This window comes from Nothobranchius furzeri, chromosome 10, assembly GCF_043380555.1.
Source record: "Nothobranchius furzeri strain GRZ-AD chromosome 10, NfurGRZ-RIMD1, whole genome shotgun sequence".
NCBI lineage: Eukaryota > Metazoa > Chordata > Actinopteri > Cyprinodontiformes > Nothobranchiidae > Nothobranchius > Nothobranchius furzeri.
The window spans coordinates 50,339,383-50,364,337 of NC_091750.1; the positions used below are offsets into that span (position 1 = coordinate 50,339,383).

The following is a 24,955-nucleotide window of genomic DNA, read 5'->3' on the forward strand; positions in this document are numbered from 1 at the left end:
AACACTCTGTAATGTTCAAAATGGCTGGGGGGTGGGGGGTGGGGGGTGGGGGGGGGGGATATGCACATTTGTATTTTTTGCAATAAACAAAAAAATCTTGAAGTCTAAGAAAATCAGTTGCATTTCACTTTAGTTTCTGATCCTAATGAGTGTGTGACGAGTTTAGGAGAGCATTGTCTGAGTGTAGCCTTAGGACCCTGAGGATATTGGACCTCTCTTGCTGCAGAGGAAGGTTTGTGATTTGTATGCTCCCCTATCTGATAGCGCCTCCTGGATCACAGATGGATTATTTAGGCTCTTCCTCCAGCATTGTCTCTTTCTTTTGACCCCCCCACACCCCTCCCTCCCCACCCCGTTACCGCCCTTCTTGCTACAGGTCTATTATTCTTTTTTCCCTTCTCTCTTCCTGCTGTCATTGTTGGATACTTGGATGCTTCAAAAAATCACACTGTGGCAGATTTTTCGGGGATTGTGTTTCTTCCTTCAGTGATAATGGAACGTTGATGCTGGAGGAGTAGCCCGCAGGGGTAAGTTTTAAAGTTGTGCACCTTCAGATAGTCAAACGTGATTTGCAATTTTCATTAGGAACATACAGTTTTGGCAAACTGGCTGCAGTAAGAGTAACAACCTTTCCACTGGTTTTATCGGAACAGGTCCAGAAACCACCCATAGTGAGGGTTAGGGGTTTTGTGAGGTCAAAAGTTATTATTTCAACTAAAGATTTTGCACATCTTGCTAAGAGATTTCTTATTTTTATGCATTTACTTTAACTGGAGAAACACTTGGTCCTCTGTCAGATTGCAGAAGTGATCATCTATTTTTTAAATAAAAAAGTATAAATCACAGCTTTTCACTTTTTTCCAATGTTTTTATATCAAACTGTTTCAAAACCACATAAATGTGTTTGAATAGTGTTTTCTATACATTACTGAGTATATCAAAAAATTAAACCAGCATATTACCCTGTACATTTCAACAGCCATGAAATTATGATCATTTAAAATTCAGTTCTATAACTGGAGATGTGTAACTTTGAACAACATTTGTTTGTATTGTTATCAAAGGGTTTAAATGTCTAATTTTATGTAGTGGAAAAAAAACTATTGGTCTAATTTTAGAGGCTTTAACTGAATAAAACAAAACTGTCATTCAGGTTTAAAGATAAACAATAAAAACAATAACTTTTTAAATAATTTCATTTTCATTCATTTAAATTGTTTCAGCATTTTCTATACTTTTGATTACTTTTCTCACCATACCACATAGATTTGGGACTCAGTAGTCATAACTGCTTTTATTCAGACTATTTTCAGCCTATGCAGCTGTTTTTATTCCTCTGGGGTCACAGGTCACTACAGCCTTCCCATCCGATACATGTGACCGTCTCGTCGTTTATCTGCCTCGTCAGCAGACTATATCTTGTCACAACGAACCTCTGACAGAGCTACTGACATTTCCTCTCACACTTTTAATATCCTTTGTCCTGCTCCGATAGCTCCCTTAATGCATTACAGTGGTGCTGATGAAAATCTGTGTTTGTCTCCTCATCCATTTCCTCAAAAGACACAGCCATATGTCAGTGGTATCTGTCAGATGTTGATAAAAACCCCTCAGATCTCCTCAGTCGCTCCATGAGAAGAAGACGAGTGTAGTTATAATGTACAAGCATGTGATGTATGACTTTACCTGGCTGACAGTAATATATGCAGATGGGGTTTGCGGGGTTTGTGTACATCAAAAATGTGCGCCTGTCTGTCTTGATAGCATGGGTCTATTCCTTCACATGCCTCCCACTGTGGGCTTGATTTAAACTCCAGAAGTGTCAGTGAATCATGCTTCCTGGCTGTGCCCCCCTGCTAACTCATAGCAACCCCTGGCGCTGTCGTACCACAGACCTGCTCATAAATAATCACAGACGTGCACAGATATACTCAGAACCACTAAAGTTAGGCTCAAGAGTTCAGCATGAATAAAAATACGTTTGCATCTCTTTTCAGTAAATTAAAAAGTACACTTAAATTTTATATCTCTGTAAATGCTGCAGGTGCAATCAGAAATCTATCCCTTTCTGCAAGAAGTGGTGCATAAACAGACACGTGTAATGTCTCTGATGCCGTTTTGATGTGCGCTACTTTGTGGCATATTGCACACGTCTGTCTATAAGTGTGTGGGATTACATTTAGGAAGGTGGAAAGCTGGGAGTGTGTTAAGTGGGGGGAGGCTGGCGGAGGCTGATTTTGTTCACGGTCCAGTGCTCTCTACAGTATGCGATCTGTCTGCTGTGTCTTATTGACAATGTGTTCGATGGTAAGCTGCGATTATTCCCCAGCGGTCAGAGTTTCCAGGAGGACATCAGCTGCTTCATCTCACTGCTTGCAGGAGAGAGATTAAACTGATAATTTTAGATATTTGGGCTTTTTAGGTCAGCTATGCTGTGATTAGGTGCAGTTTGTTACAAATAAATACTCAGTACAAACATATTTTTTATAACAGTCTTTCTAAACCAAGACAAAATGTATAATTCACTGTCTGTTTATGCTAGATCTAAACTACATTTTCAGCAGTGAAATCATTTTCAAGAGCCTTTTGCTGCTGCAGATTTTAGCATATCACGTATGTCCTTCTGCACGTTTTCTGAATGACAAATACTGTTATTTTCCTCTAGCTGTGCTTAAAATTAAGTTATGATTAGATTTCATTTCTTTCTGCTCCCAGTTTGTACCATTCTGTCCTCTCAAAGAGACATGCCAGATAAAACTGAACAATTCAATTTCACGATTACCACCCACATTTAAATATTCAGTGTTGTGAAGAATGCAATCATTCAGGCTCCACGTGTCAGTGATGCTTTTATATAAGCAAATCTCAATGAAATGAAAGATTTTCATATTGAGTGTAATATTAATGTGGAATATATTGTTTCCGGCTCATAGCTTTTGAAACATCAGCATATTTACTGGGTTTTCTGAACTTGTGTATGAATCACAACATGATAGTTTGTATTTAATACAAATATGTCAAGCCCACGCTGACTTTAAGGATGCAATGACAGCTCATGCTCCAATGGACAACACTTTATGTGTTTGTTGGCACTAAACTGCATGATGCTATGTATGTAGTTGTTTTAGCTCACTAAGAGAACAAGATTACCAAGCTTGTTCATCAAGGACAATTGTACTCTGAACTCTTCTGGTTGCAGGTTATTCAAGCTTTTAACTATGACAAACTTTGGACTCTGTTAAATTAAAATCCAGTAGTGTTTTTGCACTTAAAAAAACTTGTTTCCTCTTTTTATATTTAGCCCTCACAGTTTAACATTTTAGCTGTTTAAAAGAGCAATGTGTATGAATTCTACACGTTCTAATGATCACAAAACAATCTAATGTGGCAATCATTGTCAGTTTTTCTCCTTTAAATAAATCAAGTTGTTTAAAGAAGCAAGGCCAGTAAACAGGAGCGACCCAGAAGTAATTTCTTTAACCCCTATGAAGCCACGGCATCTTTTGGCTTTATTCTAATATCAAGTAAAGAAGGCTAGTAGCTAATGCAGAGCTAACAACGCTAACAATGAATTAGGAGCAAATGGTCAGCTTTAAAGAAAACTCCTCCTACTTTTTCAATTATTAGCAACTCAATATTACAGTGAAATATACACATGTAACGTTTTGCAAGTGGTTACTTTAATTAAATTGTCAATAAAATATAAAAGTGTTCAATAAAATGAAATACTGCATAAAATATGGATTATCATGGTTATTGAACCTTTAATATTCGATTGATGATACAAATAGGTGCCAGAGAACCAACACTTTATAATAATTTGACAGAGGAATAACCGGCGTCAGAGCTTTGTCCGCATTGCCGGCAGTAAGTCGGGCTTGTTCCCAGTGAGAGTTGGACTCCGCCAAGGCTGCCCTTTGTCACCGATTCTGTTCATAACCTTTACGGACAGGATTTCTAGATGCAGACAAGGTGTTGAGGGCATCAGTTTTGGTGGCCTGAGGATCAGGTCTCTGCTTTTTGCAGATGATGTGGTCCTGTTGGCTTCTACAGAATGTGATCTTCAGCTTTCGCTGGAGCGGTTTGCGGCCGAGAGGGAAGCAGCTAGGATGAGAATCAGCTCCTCTAAATCTGAGACCATGGTCTTGATTCGGAAAAAGGTAGAATGCCTTCTCCGGGTCAGGGATGAGGTCCTGCCCCAAGTGGAGGAGTTTAAGTATCTCGGGGTCTTGTTCACGAGTGAGGGAAAACTGGAGCGTGAGATCGATAGGCGGATTGGTGCTGCAACTGCAGTGATGCAGGCGTTGTACCGGTCTGTCGTGGTGAAGAGAGAGCTGAGTCAGAAGGCGAAGCTCTCGATTTACCAGTCGATCTACGTTCCTACCCTCACTTATGGTCATGAGCTTTGGGTAGTGACCAAAAGAACGAGATCGCGGATACAAGCGGCCAAAATGAGTTTTCTCTGCAGAGTGGCTGGGCTCTCCCTTAGAGATAGGGTGAGAAGCTCGGCCATCCGGGAGGGGCTCAGAGTAGATTCACTGCTCCTCCACATCAAGAGGAGCCAGTTGAGGTGGCTTGGGCATCTGGTCAGGATGCCTCCTGGACTCCTCCCTGGTGAGGTTTTCCGGGCATGTCCAAATAGGAGGAGACCTAAAGGTAGACCCAGGACACGGTGGAGTCTCTCACCTGGCCAGGCAACGCCTTAGGATTTCCCCGGAAGAGCTGGCCCAAGTGGCTGGGCAGAGGGAAGTCTGGGCCTCTCGACATAGGCTACTGCCCCCGCGACCCGACTCCGGATTAGCGGATGAAAATGGATGGATGGATGGATGGATGGATGGAGGAATAAATGTAGTTTATAAAAATCTATTTATTACTATATTTCTGCTACTAATGATGAGGCAGGACAAATGATTATAAATGGTGATTTAAGGTAATATCAGCTGAGACAATAAATAAACTCTGATGAAACATGATCATAGATGTTATTAAAAGCCTAATTAAGTGTCTTAGAAAAATGTGATGTCTGGGTTTATAAAGTAAATCAGGCAGAATGAGGTTCAACAAGTTATCAAATTAATAATATAGCATCCAACGTCAGTGCAGAGTAGGGTACCCGTGTGTCTTGAGGCTTCTCAGCGATCCAACTGTGAAGTGAATGATGAGTCATATGTGGTGTTTTATGTACTTCCTTTCATGAGTCGTTCAGAACTATAACAGCAAGATAAACAACCACTTCCTCTAATTTCACGTAATTATTTTCCTAATAATTGTAGTAAGTGCTTCCTACCGTAAAACACCCAAGAGTAGTAACACCAGATTTGACAATGAATTAATCTACATATGAACTTACTGTGTATGACTCGTCTTTGTCATCTAGAATCTTCTGGCACTGATTCATAACTGGCCATGAAACACGTTGAATGGTAGTGAGAAAGTGACTTTTGGCTTAGATAAAAATGCCCTGCAGTAACCAAATTTGACCACAGGATGACATTCTTACTTCATTTTTACATAATGTATCTTGAATTGATTGATTGATTAATTGATATTTTGGTTGAAACGTTAACAGAAAAGAGTTACAAGCAACACAGATACATCATGACAACATCATGAATTACAACTAAAAAAGTAATAGGCAGAAGCAATGCTTATTTCAGCCTACCCCATTTTCCATCTACAATAGGTATGTTTGTGCTTAAAAAATAAATAAATCTTTAATATATTACACATCCTTTTCATAAAAGTACTTGACACCAAACACATATGCTTTAAATTTTGGTAAAGAAGTACATTTCTTCAAATCATCATTTAACTCATTCCACAATTTCACACCAATAACAGAAACACTTCTTTAGTTAGCATTAGTTCTTGCACATTCAAAAGTAAATACATGTCTAAGATTATATCAGTTGTCTCTAAGGTTGAAAAAAATCTTTTATATTATTTGAGATTTTATCTTTTACAATGTTACTTAATATTAAACTTTTATTTTGTAAAAAAAATGCTGTTGGTTATAAGGTATTCCACTTTGTTAATAATTTTAATGGCCTTTTTTGTAGTTTAAATAGAGATCATGCACATTTTCTCCTCGTTTCCCCAAATCTCAGCATAGTATGACAAATAAAGAAAAACTAAATAAGAGTAAATCAAAAACAAAGGCTTTTTGTTTAGTACTTCCCTAGTTTTGTAGAGTAATGCAATAGATTTAGAAACTTGAAAGTGTAATTTAGCATCATCATTAACTGTTTCCTGAAAATATCACACATTTTGTTTTGTTTTCATTTAATGATAACTTATTATAATCAAACCACTTTTTAATTAAACCCATTTTTTTCTACCACTTGCAATTATTCATTCATGTCTTTCCCTGTACAAAGAACGTTTGTATCATCTGCAAATATGATAAAGTTTTACCAAGTTGATACGGAAAATATGTCATTCAGATAAAGCGTGAATAATTTTGGTCCTAGAATCGAGCCTTGCAGCACACCACATTTTATTTTATCAGAGACTCTGCGGTGCTTTTGATTACTTATTTTCAAAAACAAATAAATCTTAAACTACTTGACAGACATAGTCAAAAACACATGATTATTTATCTTTTATTTTGAAGTAAAACATACGTGTGATTTAGGGTGTAAGGCATACCAGAAAATAACTTTTATAGCCCTGTTCACTTTATATATATATGTTTTCTTTTCATGGACCCATGAGCTGACCGGAAGGGAACAAGACTTAACCTGGCTTTCCACTGCATGTGGGAGCGGTGTGTAACGTAATAGAGACGTTTCATCCTTCCAAACGGGAGGGAAAGCATTTCACCCAGCTGATCCTGTGAGGTTACAAAATCACAGGAGAATTTCAGAAGTCCACACAATAACAAGCAAAACGAAAGACAGATGCATGTATTCTAAAAGATCAGTGGTTTATTTTCTGATTTGTTTACATTGGCTTCAGAGATTTCACAGGAAATGACAAACTGCACGTGACTTATTTTGAAAGTTTCTTTCTTTCCTGGCCAGGTCTAAACTGCAAAGTTTCATGTGTTTTGGAAGCGTAGCACCTAAAAATCAACTTAACACATATATAATATGTCATTATATACATAATAGTGTCCTTTAGCTTCTGGGACGTCTCCAAAACGTTTCACTTTGCTGGTGGTGGGAAGAAAGTCGTCCACAAAAACTGCGACTAATTACAGAGTTGTATGTTTTGCAGCCATTTTGCAGTGTTTTCATATCCAGTGGAAAGAAGAAAGGCTCCCTAATTAGATTAATCAGCCAAACTGTTTTTAGTTTTACATGGAGGGGGCGGAGCTTAAAACCAATATTGCAATCCACCATTAGAGGGCAGTTTGGTTATTTCTGGCCTCAACATCCTTATTATTTTCTTGATTGTTAGCAGCTAGTAGCAGTTAAAATCTTCCATTAGACATTACTTCAAAAGTAAGGCAAAGACTTGTGGAATTGTTTATGATTCTGTTAGTTATGCAGTGTTATTTAGTTGTTGTCGTTGCTCACAAAGGTAAACATAAACGTTTAATTCCACTTCTTTGTATTGGTAAATTTTTGCCTCGACAAAAGTTCATTTGTTTTGGGAGATTTTTGCCAGCGTAGGAAAGCAAAATCTAACAAGATCCTCGATGCTTTCAACAAAGAAAAAGATCCCATAACTGGAGCTGTGACAACATTTTTAATTTTAATTTTAACATTTAAAAAAAATGTCATTCAAAGTACTAAGATGAGGCAAGCAACGTAGAATCTAAAAGATCAAAAGTAAACAAGGCAATTAACTGGCTAACACTTTGCTAACCCTTTGCTGCACCACCTTTAAAACACTTTAAATGACATATTAGTGTGCCTTAGGTTGTAATGGATCCATTAATGGTCTGATTATTTTTAATTATCTGGAGTTGATTTAGCAAGCTGTTAATTTCATGACATCTGGTGCCAGAAAAAGCATAATTTTTGTTTGTAATCATTCTAAATACGAACTGCTGTTTTTAATGTGCTCTTACATCTTTGATGATTAAATAGTGTATTTAGCATTAAGAATTTAAACCCCAAAATTAAACAACCATCAACTATTATGTTTCCTTTACTAGTTTTTGGTGCAAAATTCCATCTCCAGCACAAACGCGAACCGGAGTGGAAAACAGTCTCTTCTGGAAAAGTGGCATTCTTGTTTGCATAGCAACAGCGTTAATGCTATGTGAATATTTACTAACAGTTTCAGAATCAAAAGGAAGGCATTAATTAGAACAATCAATTTGAATGTAAAAGTGCTAAATGACTAAAACTGGACCCTTTCAAACACTTATAGGAAATAAATATGTTGTTTCATCACTTTGTCCGTTGTATGGCTTTTTTTTTTTTTGAGCTTTGGCATTTTTAAAGAGCTGACTGAAGCTGTGATTTTCTCTGAGCATTTAAAGTGTTGCATGGAGGCGGCAACCACAGGGTGCCAAGAGTGCCATGAATCTGGATCCCCATCAGACAGATTGGATGAGCTGCAAAGCTGTTTCTACCACAGATGGCTGATCACTAGAAGTGACTTCCTGTTTTTTTTCCTGCCTGGAACTGTCATTGTGTCTCATCACCATCGCCACTTGAGAGCGAGGGTGTGTTTCATGTTGTGTTTGCGAGATGTGTTGCCTTTTTGTACAAGCAGGAGATTATGATGGGGGCTGTAGCAGGTAAACGTGAGCATGTTTGAGTCTGTGAGCGCATGGAATATTGATGAAGCACTCGTGGACCGTTTGTCTAAATAAAGAACCGGTTTTATTCACGTAAGCACTTTAAATGGAATTGACAGAAGAAAGAATCCCAAAATTCCTCACAAAGTCTTGAGTGGATCACAAATCAAACAAACACAGAGCTTGGCTGTTGGGTGGCTTTCAGAGGAATGTCCATCTGTCCGCTTCTTTCCTCTAAAGATGAATTTCACACTAAAACAGGCGTGTAGATGTTTGCCAGCATGGGTACATGAACAAAGCTCTTTCTGGTGGTTCTTTTCCTCCTTTTTTTCAATATTTAATTTTAGAAGGTGAAAAAAGTTCCTCAACTAAGAAAAATCAACAATAATCCTTGATATTCATATTATTCAATTCATTTTCATGGGGTATTTGAGGATTAAAGCATTGACAATGACAACAATATGAATTTTGACTCTTTTTCAGGTTTATGAGGGGTTTCCTGGAGACTAATTGGGTCTTTTAAGATTATGCTGGCAGTTCAACTGTTCTCTCTCACCAGCCTGCTTTTCACCATCCAGCTGGAGCTGAGTGAAGGGATGGACTTCCCATCAGGTGAGAGTGAAAAAGAAAGAAAGGGTCAGAAAACAAAAATCCCTTTTTACTTAATTAAATCATTGTGTGTGTGTGTGTGTGTGTGTGTGTGTGTGTGTGTGTGTGTGTGTGTGTGTGTGTGTGTGTGAGTCCATGAACCACTGTGAAGATGTTAGTGAAACTTTCAGATGGCCACCACATCCAACTATCATTAAGACTGCCCCACCAAGAAAAACCTAATGAAAAAATTATTTGTTTGTATTTTCTATTCCTTCTAGTGAATAATGATCACAATCAATATTTTTTTATACACACTTCATAGTTTTTAAATTACTACCCTCTACCAATTGGTTGAGATGTGTCTCTACGGTAAAAGTAAATAAAGTAAAATAGACATAACAACTAGGGAAAAAAGTCAGCATTATACTCTTTTTGAAATAAAAATAACTACTCAAAATTTTTACCCACTTTATTTTGGTAGTAAGACACCAAACAGTTAGATTCCATTTCAACTTTGGATGTTATTTTAACAAAGTGTAAAAAAATAAAAATAAAATAAATACACAACTAATGATCAGAAACATTTTATACAAATACTGTAAAAGATGCTCAGAACATACAAGTTTACTTCTGACCTTTCATTGTAGTGTTGAAACAGCATAAACATTTTTTATTTTCCATAAAATTCTGGAAGTATCCTATTCACCATTTCCACTTTGCACTGGAAATTAGAGAACACACTGAATTTTTTCTGGTTCTTTTCATTGCTCTTATATGATGCAACTGCACCAATACCTCCTGATCATTAGAACCTCTGGTGGTATACTGCAAAGCATTCCTGATTTGCATCCAAGCACAGAAAAACATTGCATTTCTGGCATTTCCATATTGACACACCCTTTGGACAATAACTGCATCGGCCTCGCTTGTCACAGTGAAGTGGCCAATGCCCACAGCTGTCGTATCGCACATCTGGTTGTGGTTGTGAGGGTCTTGTGATGTGGCGTTTCTTTGATGGGGGTGGAGTATGGCAAGCCAAATGAGCATTTATTCTGATATCAGGATATCAGCCAGAATTGTCATGAACATGTAAGCCATTTCTGTCCACTAGTTAACTAGTTAGGCATGTTTGTGTCAACTAGTTAAATATCGAGGGTGAAAATGTGCCCACTAGTTAACTAGTGGCAGCAGAAATGCGCACTAGTTAACTAGTGAACACATTTAGGCTTCAGTAGTTAACTAGTTGACACAAAAACTGCTCACTAGTTAACTAGTAAAAGCAGAAATGCATACCAGTCAGCTAGTTGAAGGTATTTGTCTCACTAGTTAACTAGTGAGGGTCAAAATGTGCACACTAGTTAACTTGTGGTAGACATAAATGTGCACTAGTTAACTAGTGAACATATTTTGGCTTCACTAGTTAACTAGTTGACCTGTTGACAAGATATCAGAATTAATGCTCAAGCGGCTGGCCAAATTGGGCAAAGTTAACAAGTGGGATTTTTACATTCAGTAGTCAGCTAGTACAAGTTTTTGTACCTTACTAGTTGACTAGTAAAAACTAAATGTGTTTTAACTAGTTAACTAGTGGACATTGATCTGTCCACTAGTTAACTAGTGAACACACTGAGCAATACTAGTTAACTAGTAAGATATGACACATTTTAACTAGTTAACTAGAGAGAATTTAGGCCTTACTAGTTAACTAGTTGACATTTAGGCTGTCACTATTTAACTAGTTGACACAAACATGTCTAACTAGTTAACTAGTGGACAGAAATGGCTTACATGTTCATGACAATGCTGGCTGATATCCTGATATCAGAATAAATGCTCATTTGGCTTGCCATAGTGGAGAGCTGTATGATGGTCGGATAACTTTGAATGCTGGATTGGGCAACTGCAAGGCGGAATCTTTTCAAGGAGATTGGTTTCTGATTCAGTTGTCCACACTCCCATTTGTAGACCAGCCAGGAATTTGTAATGCACAGATGAAGCACGTACCCAAAGAGTGGTAGGTACCATCTTGTAGACTTGGCTGGGGTCTTGTACAGGTGTACCAGCATGTCAGAGAGATCAATCCCTCCCATATGCTCGTTGTAGGCATGGATAAGAGATGGGCATGGGATGGAAATCTTTGCCTTGGACTCTTTGCTCCAGCGTTTGACAGTTGATAATGGCATGACCCCAACGGCGTTACTCAGCAGATTCACACATTTGTTGTCAAACCATTTTACTGCGATCACCCCTTCAGCAGCTTTATAGTCAAAAGCTCCACGCCCTTTCTTTGTCAGCTCTTTGTCTGTCATCAAAGTGGCTCCGCCTGTGCGATTTGGTCGAACAGTGCCAATGCATTTGACACCCAACGAGGTGTCCAGGTACTCCACCAGTTTAAAACTGGTAAAATAGTTGTTACAAAACACAACAGAAAGCCTTGGCTGTGTTACGGTTTTACAAAGTGTTGTCACCACTTTGGCTCCCAAAGGTAACATCTGCTCCTCTTCACTGAGGGTAGTGTTGAAGAATGTGGAAGCTCCCTGATAAAGCAGCAGGTCATGAATGATGACAGATGAACTGGCTCGGCAAAACAATTTAAAGCCCCACTTGTGTGGCTTGTTGCCAATATACTGACGGAGATTGCCAGCCCTTGTGCCTTTATAGGCTACCATGACCTCATCCACGCTGTGCTTATATGTTGATGGTATCTGGAGGCATTGATCACGAAGCATATAAAAGAGAGGTCTGATTTTGTTAAATCGGTCTCCACTGTCATTACACTGCTGATTATCGTTGAAATGAATGAACTGGCGCAACAGCTGGAATCTCTTCTTTGACATAATATCGGCTATCACGCTGAAACTTAACTCATGGTGCCAGTAATCTTCTAGCGGTGGAAAGTTGAAAACACTCATAAATAGGAGGATTGACAGAAAATCTTCAATTTCCTTAGGGCTAGTCTTGATTGTGTCTCCCAACTCTTGAGCAGAATACAGATTGGTATGATAAGCAATATGATCAATCATTTCATCAGTGAAGAGCATTTTGAAGTACTGGAATGGGGATTGTAAAGCCTTAGGGGGCTCAAAACTTGCTTCTAGAACTTGCAATTCTTCAGTGTCTTCATGCTTCCAGATTCTTCTTGCATCTTTTTTGGGGACTGAGAAGGAAGATGGGTATAATGGATCTGCTTCTTCCAAGGGAACAGTTTTTAGGATGCGTTTCCTTTTTTTGCTCTTTTTACGAGACAACTGTGTTGATCTGCTTGTTGAAGGAGCATCTTCTTCCATGGAAACATCAAAATAGCTTTCATCACTATTATCTGCAAAATTGGGTTGAACATCTGGATCCTCTATAGGGTCATCATCACTCAGTTCACTATCAGAGTCCTGAGATTTTTCAGGCACAAGGGCCAGAGAAGTGTGTTGCCTTGTTCCATAAAAGGATTTGCATCTATTAAATGTAAAAGAAAAGGAAATTGTAGGTGTTATAGATGGTTTTGTAAAATTCAAATAACTGCAATGGTTTTATTTTTTTACCTATCGTTTAAAACAATATTTTGAAAACACTGACAAAGTAAATCTTTTTTTTACTTAGTCCTGTAAAAAAAATTAAAACACAATACTTAAATGTATGGATCATTAAATCATTTTATTTCATGGAAAATAGTCAATTTAACATGTCACAACAAAATTTCTAAACATTAGCTTAGTGTTGCTAACCTTACCATTAACTGATAACCGTTTGGTTGAGCATGTTTTAGAAAATGTATTCTGAATTTATTACAGTTATTTTCTGGTATCAAATGACATAATTACGTTCTGCAAAGACTATGACATGATTTTACTGTGGAAAAATGTACTTACCTTTACAATTTTTTTCAAAAACAGTCCATGTGCCCAGAGTGTTTTTTTTTTTGTTTTGTTTGTTTTTGTTTCTGATTTCCTGGTGGGAGCATGGTGGATGACACCTGCAATTTCCTGACACTGTGCCATCTAGCTGATTTTTTTAGTACAACATAACTCAACCAAGTGGTAGAGATGGCTCAATACTCCTGCCCATTAAATATGGTTTCTCAAAATATGCTACACCAAATGGTTGAGCAGGCAGTCAAAGGGATTAAGAGATTGGCAGTATTCTGTTTACTTTAGCTTAGCATAAACAATGTAAGTGAATTAACAATGTAAGTAATAAAGATGAGGCAAAAATTGCTTTCATCATTATTTTTCAACATAATATTACAAAAGGGATTTTGTAATATTTGCATTTTTAAAATTTGAATTAATGTTATTTTTTGAAGTTGTTTTTTATGTTTGAGATTAGTCAACCAGGAACAGTGAATTTGTAACTATAACTATAGTTTTTATAACTATAACAATTAAATAAATAAGTAAATAACATGTTTTATGATCTTTTTAATAAATATGTCATGGTAAAGCGATGGCACCATCTAGTGGTGACATTTTAAAATAAAAAATCATGCCACTAAACAGATATCAGTGGTTGTTAATTCATGACCAACCTGTCTGAATAATTTATTTTTTTAAATGTTATTAATATATTGACACACGTTCTGTCCTTTTTTATATGATTCTATACATTATTTTCCAAAGTAGTATGGAGGGATCAGCAGAAACGTTTCTTTCCTTGAACCTCACAAGTCATCAAATGAATAAATGTAGTAATGTGTAGAAAATTATGAAAGCTGAAGAATTGCACACAGGTTTGTGTGTTTATTATGTAAATGAAATAGCAGACATTTTGATGTTTTCCTAAGTTACATCAGATGCAGACCAGCTAGAAAACTTTCTCTATTTTAACCAGACTTCTGTTGTTTTCCTACAAACAGATGCAGGGAAGCACAGAGGAACTCGTGAGGTCATCACTCAAACACCTGCTTCAGAAACAGGACTTGATCAAAGCAACAACGTTGGGTACAAAGGTAACGTGAACATTTCTAGTAAATTGTCTGGTTAATCAGCTGTTTTAGGACTCAGTGTTAGCTGTTTGAACAGCTTTGCTAATGTGCTGAATATATCCCTCTAATATGATCTGAGAAGATCACAGTTACACAAATTCAAAATTAGAAAACGACTTATTACATTTCAATCTGCAGCTTGTAATAACGATGCAAGGGAAAATAAGATTCATGTTTCATCCTGATGATGCAAAACAAACCCAACATCATCAGACCAGACCGTAGATGCTCCACTACAGCTGTGTGTATTAAACAGTCTTTATTGGACAGCGGTGTGTGATTTCAGCTTTGGTCCATCTGCTTAAAGATTCAGCTTCAAAGAGACAAATTGTCAAAAAGCAGCCATTGAGTGTTTGCAGTTTCCTGTCTGCTGTTGATTTTCTCTGTTTTGTTGAACCTAACATTCATTCTACAATCCTCACTGTTGTCTTAAAGGGAGGTTTGAATTAAACCTGGACAAAGCCGGCTGTCTGCATGAATGTGCTGCAGGCTGTGCTGACTCTGTGTTTGTCTTCTGAAGGATACAGTGTTGAACCCTAGATGAGTCCTTTGTTTCATTTTGCTGACAAAGCCTCTAACACTACATAATGCCAGTTCAGCTGCTGCTGACTGAAAGTGCTGTGTCCAAAGCCACACCATTCAATCCCTTTTTCCACCTTTTTACTCTGACATGGTACACTAAGGACTCTGACATGGGATGTACTGAGGTGGAACAGACGTGGAACTGCTCTCCTGTCAATTTAGTGAACTTTTTGTGCTAAACCCACCAGAAAAATGAAATATCTATACACTCTTTTGTCACCTTATTTGGAACAACTTCCTTTGGACTTCATAACTGCATTTTTGTTTGAAGTTTAGATTGAACAATGTGTTAGAAATCCTCAGCATCACACAGTTACATTCATGATAAGAATCTTTAGTTCCACCACATCCCAAAGGTTCTAGACTGGATTCACATCTGAAAACTGTGGAGGCCGTTGGAGTCCAGTCAACTCATGTTTATGTTCAAGAAACCAGTTTGAGATGATCTGAGCTGTGTGACATGGTGCTTTATCCTGCTGGAGGTAAACATCAGAAGATGGGTCTACTGTGGTGATGAAGGGATGGACATCTATTGTGGTCCAGTTCTGATGATCCTGTGACACTTCCAGGCAACATGCATAGGTGGGCCCCTTATGGAGTATATGGTTCAAATTACGGGGGAGCTAAGGGGAGCCCGGCTCCACTGAAAGGGTAGAAACGAACCCTAGAAGCCCTCAACTTAGGGAGAGCCAAAAATGAGATCCAGTTTCAACCTATATTATGTTATTTACATGAACTTTCAGCATAGCGGGACTTTTTCAAGCGCTGATTGTTCTCGGGCTCCACGCAGCTGCATCGAGCGCATGGCCACAGTAACATTCTCAAAGTGGCACCACCAAAAGTAAATTATTAACACAAGATCGTTCATTTCTGCTCATATTCTCTGGTACTTTCTGTCTTTAATTCATGCCCGACGTGCTCTGCGTCAGCGGAGCTCATATGCTCCGGTGACGTCACCTCACTGGTGCAGGCGCGCAGTACGCACTCCACCTTTTTTGCATTTAGTAGATCCCTTTGATCCGCTTAGTTCAAAAGTAGCTCATGAGGTAAAAAGCAAGAAAGCAAGGAAGCATTTTTTTTCTGGATGATGGAGAGGAGATACAGAAAGATGAGACAGACAGGACAGGAAAATGGTTCAAGGAAAATCCAGAAAACAAAACAAGGTGCTTGAGAAGGAAAAGGAAGGTAGAATTACCCCACTACACCTGTTAACTGTATTAACTTCAGATCACCTTCACGACTCGGCCCTATACACTCAGGGCCATTTCAAGGCATTTTGGGGGCCAAGGCAAAATAGACTTGGATTGTCATGTCCTCCCCATCATACTCTGAGTATGGGTCTTAACTGGTTTCATCTGCATTTTCCACAGATGTTTGCCCACATTTAAAACCAAGATTAGTAAATCAGATCTTCAAACCATCTGTGTCCCTCTGAAAACCCATTTAAGGCCTATTAAGATCTATATGTGCAACCCCCTGTGGGGTCACCATGGAAACCGTGGACAAAACCTGTGGGAATCCATACTGTTGCCCCACAGTCCATATGGGCCCCACCTTTGCATGCTGGCTGGTTGGTCTTCTGATGCTGTGTCAAGGCTCTACATGTTGTCCCTATTTGAGCTATTGTTTCCTTACTTAACCAGACTTATTGCTCTGTTTCCTACAATGGAACAAGATGACAGTGGATTTGTGCACTTTGAAAACATTTCCAGGTCTTACAGGCTGGTTGGACAATCAGATTGATGCTGGTGTGGAAACTGAGAAAAGCAGAAACCTTCAGTATCTCATCAGCGTCTCTGTGGAAGCAGCCATTGTCTTGCATTTTTCTGCAGTGCTCTGGCTGATCCTGCAAACATATGCAAGAGAATGCGACAAGTACACAAATAAGAAAAGTGGCAGCCAGGAAGCTGTCTATAGAATCATGACATGGAGAATTTCATCTATTATATACACAGTTCAAACAATATTCCCTCCTAACATCCTGCCAGGTATAAAGGGATTATTTCAGCATTTTGTTTAAATCGGTTTGTATTTTTATGGGCAGAACAGTAAGCAATGACTGACTAATAAAAGACTAACTGAGGCCAAGTTTGTTGCTCTGACGAAATTCCAAATCATCCATTTTTCTTTTTTTTTGTTGTTGTAAATGTTTGGCTTTGTTTTTTTTTTTATTTTTTTTATTTGGATATATTTCCTGGATGGTACCCAGCTGGAAAGCTTATCTGGAATGAAATAAACAAATAAAACAATATTAGCTCCCAGTCCTTGGCATGGGCTCCTTACAATCCTTGCCATCTTATTTGCTTTGTTGCCATGAAGATGTGCATATCTTTGTGTACATCTTTTTTTAAACACCATCTGTTCTTGGATAATCTAATGTTAAAGATGTTTTGGACTGTGGAAAATACATACAGATTCATAAATTATACATTCGATTGTTTATAATTCTCCTGTTATGAACCAAAGTAAAACAAAAACACCAAAAAATGGGGCTCCACACATGGACCCATGTCCTTTTGTTTGTGTGCAGACCCTACTGTGACAGAAAGCAGCTTATTCCCATAAATGGGACCAATTATGCTGTTGCAAAAAGCAAGACTTAATTGTCCTCTACGGCACTACAATACAATGTCATTCTTGCAACCAACTGGGATGCCAGTGAGCCACAGTGTGGATAATATTTGGTTGGAAAAAATGACAAAAAAAGGAACAAGTAATGGCCCTGTAGGCATGGAAGAGCTATAGCAAAGAATCAAAATGGAGCAAACAGCAACTAATATGGCACAGCAGCTCAGAGAGTCCTCTGCTTTTGTGCTGCTTGAAATGTGATGAACAGAAGCTGGAGGGAAACGGGATAAAAGGAAAGATGCAGAGGTGCTTTTGAGTGAAATGGGGAGTGCGTGTTTTATAAAGGCTCATGGTGAGGTCCAAATGTTTCTCTGGGATTTGAAAGCCAGGATTATTTTCTCAAACACGTTTGGCAGAAACTTAAATTTAAGACAAGGTAAGATGATGTCAGATTAAAAGCAGTGGAACCTTGGGAATATTAAAAGGGAATGTTATTTTGGAAGTCAAACTGAATAGCAAACATGCAAATCTCACGTTAACACAGATAAACTAAACAAGTTTGGAAAACTGATTTTAAAGAGACAGAATCCACAAAAATAAACAATCAATTATGAACAAGAGTCTGCTTCTATACCTGCAGAAGGAGAAAAAAGAAAACACACAGCAATACAACTAGAGCAAGCTATCACTGCGTCAATCTGATGAGGAAATATAAAATCAACATTGTTTTACTGAACAATCACGATAATAAATCACAGTGCATTTAGTGCCAACCACAGCCTTAAGACATGGGTTGAACGTGCCCAAGTCCATGCTTATGAGAGCACCATGTGAGCACCTGTGTGTGTACACGCACTTGTTTATGTAAGGTTTCTCTATAGGAGCATCCAATAGAGAGTGTGAGGGGCCACAGATCTGCCCCCCTTGAGAGGCACAGAGGATTTCCCCAGGAGGCCACAACCAGTCCTGGGAGATATCAGTGGCAAGCCCACAGCCTCTCACCCCCAAGCCAACTGAGCCCGGAACCCAGCGACCCAGGACTCAGGGACCCAACAAAGCCCAGGGACTCAGATCCCACCAGGCAGCCACCGGGATCAACCAGACGCCAAAAATCTTAAACCCCCTGACCCAGGAGCCACGAACACTCAGGCACACCAAGGCACCACACTCCACACCAAATGTGGCAGTGGGAGGGTAGGCGAAGATGTGTAGTAGCACAAGAAGTCCCAGGAGAGGGGAGGAGTCCAAGACCCCAACTGACATATACAGCCATATACAGACACAGCCACACACTCCCTCCCTCATGCTCACACATACACATACAACCTAAGACTTACAAAAATGAACACTAGACACCCACTCCGGTCCCGGTACTGCTAATAGTTAACTTCTACTAGTCGAAACATTCTTTGCTGTTTCCTGGACGCTAAAGCAACAACAGCTTTCGCCGTCGTAAGTCAAGATGGGTGAGTCCAAATATATTAAGAGACAGCGTGATGTAGATCTGTCAGGCTTTTCAAATCCTAGAGTTTCACCTTCTATTTTCTATCAGAAGCTAATGCAGGAAACAGACTTTTTTGATGTTCAGCCCGCATAAAAAAGTTAGAGCGACTGATTATGATAATCATTAAAAAAATGGTTTTTCAGTCAACCACACCTTTAAAGGAATGGCGAAACCAGTTTATTTGTCTCTTTATAGGCTACATGTATTTTGTTTTAAATTAAGATTTAGATAAAAAATACTGTCCAAACAAACCTAGCCCTATGTGGAAAAATAATTGATCCCTATAGAGACAAATGAATATGTTCGGCCGATATTTGTCTTCTTTGTTGTAATCGCACCAGCCAATATACGTCTTTAGTGGAGCTTTACATTCCTGAAAATAATCTAATTAATAAATACTCTAAAACAGTATTGTCTACTGACATTTATTTTTATTTATATTTAATACTTGGCTGGTTTCTTGATTTTTTTGATTGACCTTGGTTAAATGTTTGATTTTATTACGGTGCAGTAAACTAAATTTGGACTCAAATTGGTTTAATTAAAGAGCAAGTCACCACCAAATAAACTGTTTTGTTGATAAACTATATAAATGAGCTTCTAATCCTGCTGTAGACTCATGTAAATACTTTGACACTTTAGTCCATCTTAGTTAAAATTTTAATATTCTGCCTAAAACGGTCAGTGTTGCACCATCTTCAGGTAAAAACTCTGCACTATACTTGAGTTTAAAACTCCCATCCCTGTTGGCTAAGAGGTACACTGTGACAGTAACTGGTACCATATAATGTAACAATGCCGCTGTGAGCCTGTGTGTGTGTGTGTGTGTGTGTGTGTGTGTGTGTGTGTGTGTATTTGTTAGCGGCTCCACCCTTTTAGTCTGACAGGCAACCCCTCCTTGTGGTGCATTTTTCAAACAGGAAATGGGAGTGGAGTTGGACTCTGGTAGGGGGTGACTTGCTCTTTAAAAAAATCGGCAGTGCATCAGCCATTGGCTATCCATGACCTCTACGTATCAACATTGATATCGGCAATAGGAAAACCCACATCGGTCGATTTTTAATCCCAATGCCTAATAACTTTTTGTGGTAACTCGGTTTGAGTCTTACTTCCCAACGTAAACCTGAGCCCTTCAGCGATTTAGATGATGTTCCAGGTAATTTTGCTGTAGAATGTGAAGGTTGTGTTTGTCTGGTGGGCTGCACAGTGGTTAGCACTGTTCACTTACAGCAATACGGTCCTGGGTTTGAATCTCTGCCTCTGGCCCTTCTACATGTTCTCCCTGTGCACCTGTGGGTTCTCCCTGGGTACTCTGGCTTCCTCCAACAGTCCAAAAACATGACCATCAGGTCGATTGGCCTCTCTAAAATGTCCTCAGGTGTGAGTGTGTGCTTGGTTGTTTCTCTGTGTTGCTCTGTGATGGACTGGCAATTCCCCTGTTGACCCAGAGAGTGTTGGAAATAGGCAACCTCCACGACCCTGCGTGGATAAGCGGGTATATGGATGGATGTTTGTCTGATCCCCCCCCCCCCCCAAAAAAAAGCAAAATCCAGGAGCTTCTTAGATTTTATTTAAACTTGTCCAATACTTTTAAATAAATTTCATTTTATTGAAAAAATGAAGCTTATAATGACAGCTGGCATATTTATATGTTCTAATGAGGACGATTTTGGCAGAATTGGGGCAAAAAAAACATTTAACATTAACAATATATTGTTTTTGTAAATTCTGGAATTAAATTCAAAGATGCAATACTTTTCATTAAAGGAGTTTTTCTGCTGAAAAAGTAAAATAAATCACGATCCTCTTCTGTTTGCTGCGCTTACACCTTACAGCCAGCAGAGAGCGCGCTAACCTGCCCAGACAACAGACATTTTTGAGGTTCACCAGTCTGGAGGACTCTGCTGAGTTTGTAGATGGAACGTGTGCCAGCTTATGTTTCGTTTAATTCTAGAGAATAATTAGAATAAATCTGATTGTAGTTGTAACTGAACATCTGTGCATTTTTATTTCTTTTAAGGGTGAAAGTTGTTGTGTTTTTCTCTCAGGGCGAGGAACCAGAGGTCTCTGGTGTGGATCATTTTTCTGGCTCATTAAGGATTCGGCATTTTTTGATGTGGTACCAGAGCCTTTTTCCTATCCAGCGCACGTACCTTTGACAGGGAGACGAACAGAATGAATCATTTATCAAGGTCATATTACACTCACATTCAGCAGAAAGGCGTGTTTTGAAATATTTAATAACTATGCGTTTTAAAGGCTTACTTTTTAAACAGCCTTTAAGAAAATGATGAATGCTAATAATACAATCTTGAACCCTTGCCTCGTGGCTGAGGAAGCTCGTGGAACTTTGCCATAACAGACTGGTGAAATGAAAATAGATATTTTAACGTTTTCCTTCCACATTTCGACTGCATTTCAAATAGGCGACGAGCTTTAAAGCAAAGCCGCGCGGTGTCAGAGTATCCTGGTGTGGTTAAATGGTGCCTGGCCCACAGGAATCTCCTCAGGACAACAGAAAAGCCTCTGAGTCGGGAGAAAAACCCGAACCCTCCGCGCGCACAGACGCACGGCGCCTTATCCAACCAGCATCCAGCCCAACCAAACCGGGGCTGACACGGATCATTTAAACCTCCTAAGTGAGCGCAGCTGTACGCTCCCGTTCCTTTCACCGGGAGATTAAAATATATCACAATATTTAAAAAAAGAAAAGAAGAAGTCTGCATGTAATCGAGGAGAGGGAGAGAGAGAGACAGAGCGCAGCGCATGGACTGGAGAGAGGAGGAACCCCATGAGTGGATTTTACTTGTGGCGTTACCCGCAACGATGCCCGCGACTGATCTTAACTTTGCTTCAGATATTTATTCACCCTCCGAGGAGCACTTCCAGACAGTTGTATTAGTGTGACTTTCAGAGTTCAGGAGAACTCTTCTCTATCCGGATCTCCAGAATTCCAGACTCTTGAATGAAACACACTCAGCGCCTCCAGACTGGAGCTTTTACTTTTTTAACAAAAAGGAGAGATGCCTTTCTGTTTCACAGGAATTTACCTTCTGCTGACTCTGCTGTGGATTTGTTCAGGTATGAGCTGCTTCTTTTGTCTGAGATTTTACATGTGACCCCTGACCCATGGCTGCTGAAACTGAGTCATCCTTTTAAAATCTGACCGCCTGTCAGTCTTGAGGAGTTGTTGAAACTTAAAACACGTGGAACAAAGCAGGCTATGTTACATCTCACTCCCGGACTGATTCAACACGAACTTCAGGTGTTTGGATTGGCAGTTTCTGCTCTAGGAAGCCGGTCATTCATTCATTCATTCATTCATTCATTCATTCATTCATTCATTCATTCATTCGTTCAGAATAAATATATGCAACTAAACTTCAGAACAGGACTGGATGATTTTATCTCGTATATGCCAAGTACAGGAAATCTCTTTTTGGATGTTTTAATAGTACTTCACATTTCCTTCTGGCACCATTCCTGTTCAGCTACGCAAAGACAGCTGGGAAAATTACAGCAGTGGGAAACAGGCTGAGAAAAGGAAAATTGCAAGTTTTATGCACTGAAGATCCTCAGCAGAAAGATGATGTTGTACAGCAGTGGTCTTAATTGCAACATGATAAAAAGTTTACTTATGAACACAACCATGTGCATCTCCTTTTGCACAAAGGATATTTAATTAGTTGTCAGTAACTCAGGAATAAACTGAATTAATTAAATAATTTTTAAATGGAAATTTTAATTTTTGTGGAATATTCATATTCATAATCACAAATAATGAAGAAAACCTTTGTTGCTGTTTGTACGGCTGCACTTCTCCTCATGTACAGTAGGTGTCTCTACAGAGAAAACAATGTAGGAATTGCACCAGAGAAAACGTGTACCGCACGCAAACTTCGCAATTTGATATTTTAGTTGATTTCTGGAAATAGCTGCTTGTAGACCTTTATTTAAAAATGAAATCACTACAAATTAATGATACTATGCAACTTTGTCATAATTTTAAATCATTTTCTTTAGCCTGTATGCGCTATATGCAGAGGTGTGGATTCGAGTCACATGACTCGGACTCGAGTCAGATTTGAGTCATTATTTTAATGACTTCTGACTTGACTTGATAAAATCTATAAAGACTTACGACTTGACTCGGAGTTGAATGCCAATGACTTGCGACTTGAATCGACTTGCATCTGCTGACTTGATGATGACTTGAGCATATTTTGGTATTTTAGCATAAAAGTGCCCCGACATGGACAAAAACCATAAGGAGTCGGAGTACCCGGCCCAGAGGGTTACCAGGGTCCCACCCTGGAGCCAGGCCTGGGGTTGGAGCCTGTGGCCGGGCTTTCGCCCATGGGGCACGGCTGGGCCCAGCCCAAACCGGATACATGGGCTCACCCATCTGTGGACCCACCACCCGCAGGAGGAATATGAAGGGTCTGGTGCAGTGTGGATTGGGTGGTAGACCGAGGCGGGAGCCTTGGCGGTCCAGTCCCTGGACAAGAATTGGATCAGATGGCAGGGAAGATGCCGCATAGACCTGGCAGACCAAAACGCATAGTGAGGGTCTGCTGGGAACGCCTGGCAGAAGAACCTGTCAAGACGGTCTTCAACTCCCACCTCTGGCAGAACTTTGACCACGTCCTGAGATCAGTGGGGGACATTGACTCCGAGTGGGCCTTGTTCCACTCTGCGATTGTTGAGGCGGATGTTGCAAGCTGTGGTCGCAAGGTGGCCGGTGCTAGTCGTGGTGGCAACCCCCGTTCCCGCTGGTGGACACCAGAGGTTCGGTGAGCCGTCAGGCTGAAGAAGGAGGCCTACGGGGCGTGGCTGGTCTGTGGGTCTCCGGAGGCAGCAGACAGGTACCAGATAGCCAAGTGGGGGTGCAGCAGTGGCAGTTGCCGAGTGGGAGCAGTTTGGTGAGGCCATAGAGAAAGACTATCGATCGGCTCCAAAGAGGTTCTGGCAAACTATCTGGCGCCTCAGGAGATGAAGGCAGCAACTCGCTCACACTGTTTACAGTGGGGATGGGGAGCTGCTGACGTCAACTGGGGCTATAGTCGGACGGTGGAAGGGATACTTTGAGGAGCTCCCTAATCCCACCTACGCGCATTCCGAGGAGGAACTAGAGCCGGGAGACCTGGGGATGGACTGTCCAATCTCGGGGGCAGAAGTTGCTCAGGTAGTCAAACAACTACACAGCAGCGGAGCCCCGGGTGCGGATGAGAGTCATCCTAGGCATCTCAAGGCTATGGATGTTGTAGGGCTGTCGTGGTTGACACGTCTGCAACATTGCGTGGTCATCGGGGCAGTTCCTGTGGAGTGGCAGACCGGGGTGGTGGTCCCCATCTTTAAGAAGGGTGACCTGAGGGTGTGTTCCAACTATAGGGGGATCACACTCCTCAGCCTCCCTGGAAAGGTCTACTCCAAGGTACTGGAGAGGAGGGTCTGATCGATAGTTGAATCTCAGATTGAGGAGGAGCAATGTGGTTTTCGTCTTGGCCGAGGAACTGTGGACCAGCTCTATAGCCTTGCAAGGGTGATGGAGGGTGCATGGGAGTTTGCCCAACCAATCCACATGTGTTTTGTGGATTTGGAGAAGGCTTATGACCGTGTCCCCAGGGACACCCTGTGGGGGATGCTCCAGGGTGGGTGTATGGGGTGGGTGGCTTTCTGTCAAGTGCCATTCAGTCCCTTTACCAGAGGAGCGTGAGTTTGGTCCGCATAGCCGATAGTAAGTCAGAACTGTTCCCAGCGAGGGTTGGACTCCACCAGGGCTGCCCTTTGTCACCGGTTCTGTTCATTACCTTTATGGACAGAATTTCTAGGCGCAGCCGTAGTCCTCACCTATGGTCATGAGCTTTGGGTAATAACCGAAAGAACAAGATCGCGGATACAAGCGGGCGAAATGAGTTTCCTCTGTAGGGTGGCCGGGCTCAGCCTCAGACATAGGGTGAGGAGCTCGGACATTCAGGAGGGACTCGGAGTAGAACTGCTGCTCCTCCAGATCGAAAGGAGTCAGTTGAGGTGGTTTGGG

General features: G+C 40.2%; 1 protein-coding gene across 4 annotated transcripts in view; it reads left to right on the plus strand.

The window, feature by feature from the left end:
• The first annotated feature begins 316 nt into the window (after positions 1-316).
• Positions 317-24,955, plus strand: part of LOC107386599 (roundabout homolog 1) — a 142,577-nt gene continuing 117,938 nt past the window's right edge. Inside the window, exons 1-3 of one of the 4 annotated variants that reach the window (XM_054730647.2) lie at positions 317-527; positions 9,179-9,307; positions 14,133-14,225. In XM_054730647.2, the coding sequence (XP_054586622.2) occupies positions 9,223-9,307; positions 14,133-14,225 (178 nt within the window). In that variant the 5' untranslated portion in view covers positions 317-527; positions 9,179-9,222. Of the gene's footprint in view, positions 528-9,178; positions 9,308-14,132; positions 14,226-20,844; positions 21,997-24,955 lie in introns of those variants that run through there. The other 3 variants (XM_054730649.2, XM_015961118.3, XM_054730650.2) reach the window with 3 other exon arrangements.